At 50.6% G+C, this 2,763-nt stretch overlaps 1 protein-coding gene across 3 annotated transcripts in view; it reads right to left on the bottom strand.

Moving 5' to 3' along the window:
• Positions 1-2,721, bottom strand: part of SLITRK1 (SLIT and NTRK-like family, member 1) — a 4,404-nt gene extending 1,683 nt beyond the window's left edge. Inside the window, exons 1-2 of one of the 3 annotated variants that reach the window (XM_010854704.1) lie at positions 2,214-2,721; positions 4-1,772 (exon numbers count right to left, since the gene is read on the bottom strand). In XM_010854704.1, coding sequence (XP_010853006.1) covers positions 4-1,719 — 1,716 coding nt within the window. In that variant the 5' untranslated portion in view covers positions 1,720-1,772; positions 2,214-2,721. The other 2 variants (XM_010854703.1, XM_010854702.1) reach the window with 2 other exon arrangements.
• Between the last annotated feature and the right edge of the window lie 42 nt (positions 2,722-2,763).

Genomic DNA, 2,763 nt, shown 5'->3' with positions numbered 1-2,763 from the left:
GGAGAGGAGCATGAAATCCTTCCTAAAGAAGTTCACCGGCGTCTCACACTTGAGGTCGCTCATCAGCACTTCGGAACCCAGGCGTTCTGCCCATTGCTTGAAAGGCACAATGGTACAGGAGCACTCCCAGGGGTTTCCGTGCAGGTCTATCTGGATGATGGAGGTTAACTGGTCCAGCACCCCGGCCACTGGAAGGTACATGAAGTAATTGTTGTGCAGGCTGAGTTTAGACAGCGAGACCCCAGCAAACACGTCCACGGGTAGGGACCTCAGCAAGTTGTTGTTGAGAATGAGAATCCTTAGTTTGGGCATGGCGTTGAAGGTGCCGGGAAGGATGAGCTGGATCGCGTTGTACTCCACATTCAGGTACTCGAGGTTTTGCAGCCCTGCGAATTTCTCCCGGGACAGCGTGTCCAGGTAGTTGCTGTCCATATACAGCCACCTGAGGTCTAAAAGGTTCTTAAAAGTGTTGTTCTCTACGGTGGCGATGTTGTTGTTGCCCAGATCCAACAGAATGAGGTTCTTGTAATCCACAAAGTGCGATTTTCGGATGCTGTGGATCTTGTTATCTCGCAGGAAGAGCTCCTGCACGTTGGAGAGCTTGGGCTTCAAATCAGCCAAGCTGCTCACGTTCCGGTTGTTGCAGTTCATCTTTAAACCCGACCCCGGGATGTGGTCGCAGCTGCAGCCCCCAGGGCAGGGCAAGCCGTTGGCTGGGGGTTTGTTTCTGGCGCTGCCAGTCCCTATCGCTGCCGTGGGTCTGATTTTGATCTGCCAGTTGCCTGGGATCTTTGTACCTCCGTTTGGAGCCGACCCTGGGGTAGCATGATCTTCTTGACCATTTGTCTTGAAGGGAGTTGGCAGGGGGCCAGGGGGAAAGGTCTCTTCTTGGGCAGGGGGAGCCGGGAGACTAGAATCCACTCTGTGTTTCAAAGGACACAAGTCCTGTTCAGTGGTTTCATTGAGGTCTTTGCCCTGCAGTCTGGTGGGGGCTTCACAGACCACTCGGCCGATCAGGGCATTTTTGGGAATGTTTTCCAGCCATTCTTTCAGGGAGAGCAGATCACAGGTGCAGTCCCATGGGTTATCCTCTAGCAGGATCTCAGCAATGCCAGGGATTTGCTCCAAGACCTCTTCATAGGGCAGTGTTTTCAGCCTGTTTCCCCGGAGGTCCAGGTGGGTGATGGGCACATACTGGAACACGTTGGCAGGTAGGGTGCTGATGAGATTGTCATTTAAAATGAGTACCTCCAGCTTGTTCAAGTCCTGGAAGGCCCCCGGGTCTATATCCCGTAATAAATTAAAATCAGCCTGGAGGTATTCCAGATCGTCCAGCCCCAGAAAAGTCTGCTTTCGAAAAGACTTGATCTTGTTGTTGTTGATGTGCAGCCTTTTCACCAGCTGCAGTCCCAGAAAAGCCCCAGGAACGATTTCATGCAAGCCATTGTTTTCCATGTGCAAACTAACCGCATTATAAAAGTTAGCGAACTCATTAGGGAAAAGTCGAGTGAGGGAATTGCCATGCAGAAATAGATGGTAAAACTGGGAAGTCGGGGCGGTGAAACGCTGCAGACTTGTGAAGCCCTTTTTTTCACAGTCTACGTGTAGGTCCCCTTCTATCTCATTGCAGGAGCAGATCTTCTCTTTGCAAACGTCCCCTGTAACGTTTCCAGCGGCAAAACAAAGAGACGTCTCCAGCAACAGAATCCAAAGCAGCATTTTTAAAGCGAGCAATTCATCCCCGATCTCATCACAAAGTAACAGCGACCATCCTGCTCGCCACAGACACAATTCAAGTTCATTTAGTGCTCCAATGTCCGAACCCAGAGAAGGAGAAGAAAAGGGTTTGGGGGGGTGGGGGTGGATTCTTTCCTCCCTAACCCCCCCGCACTGCAACAACCCAGGCGCCAGTCAATAATTATATCTACAAACTATCCAGGCACAGTAGTGCAAGGCAAGCAAAAAGAAAAAAAAAAAAAGTAGAACCAATAACCCCACTCACTCCCTCTCAACCCTTTAAAGATAACGAAAAAGAAGTTAAATATGTACATATAAATTAAAAATACACCCTTACAGAATCTCGCCTAGTTCCTCACTAATCAGAAAGGGAACAATGCTGGTAATTAGAAGCAAGTGCATGTTAGAGAAACAAGCAGAGGGTTTGCAGCGTAGTACAGGCGCACTGCCTGTGCATGGCTGTGCGTCGGACTGACCTTGCCTCTCTGATACAAAGCAGGGTTTTCAGTGGCTTCTGTTGTTGAGGCTGCTTGATGGAGTTCCTGCCGTGGCTGCGGGTTGCCCAGGAGTACCCCCGAGGTGCTGTCCAGTCCCCCCGGTGCTGAAATCACGCCGGACCGAAGGACTCACGCTGCCGAACCAATGGCGCTGGAAAATTTCCGCAATCGCTGCGTTTTGTGGCTGTCCATCCTTTCCCTTTCCTCCCCTTCGGTCCTCTTCAGCCTTTTTTTTTTTTTTTCCCCTGGACTCCGGCTCTCTCTTGGTTACTAGCTCTTCTTTTCTTGTTCTTCTCTTTCTTCTGCTCTTTCGGAATTACGTGGAGGGGGCGGAGGGCGGGTGGTTGGGGGGGAGCTGTCTGAGGGAGGGAGAGAACGCGAGAATGGGGAGGGGGGAGAAGAGAGTTGCTAAGAAGCTCTGCTCGTTCCAGCCTGGTGCACTCAAAGATCTGACACCCTCTGCTGATCTGCAGTAGCAAAAATCCATCTGCTGAGGGAATGCTGAAGGAAAAAAAAAAAAAAAAATAAA

This window comes from Bison bison, unplaced genomic scaffold, assembly GCF_000754665.1.
Source record: "Bison bison bison isolate TAMUID 2011002044 unplaced genomic scaffold, Bison_UMD1.0 scf7180017864347, whole genome shotgun sequence".
NCBI lineage: Eukaryota > Metazoa > Chordata > Mammalia > Artiodactyla > Bovidae > Bison > Bison bison.
This window is presented reverse-complemented; position numbering and strand designations above follow the sequence as displayed.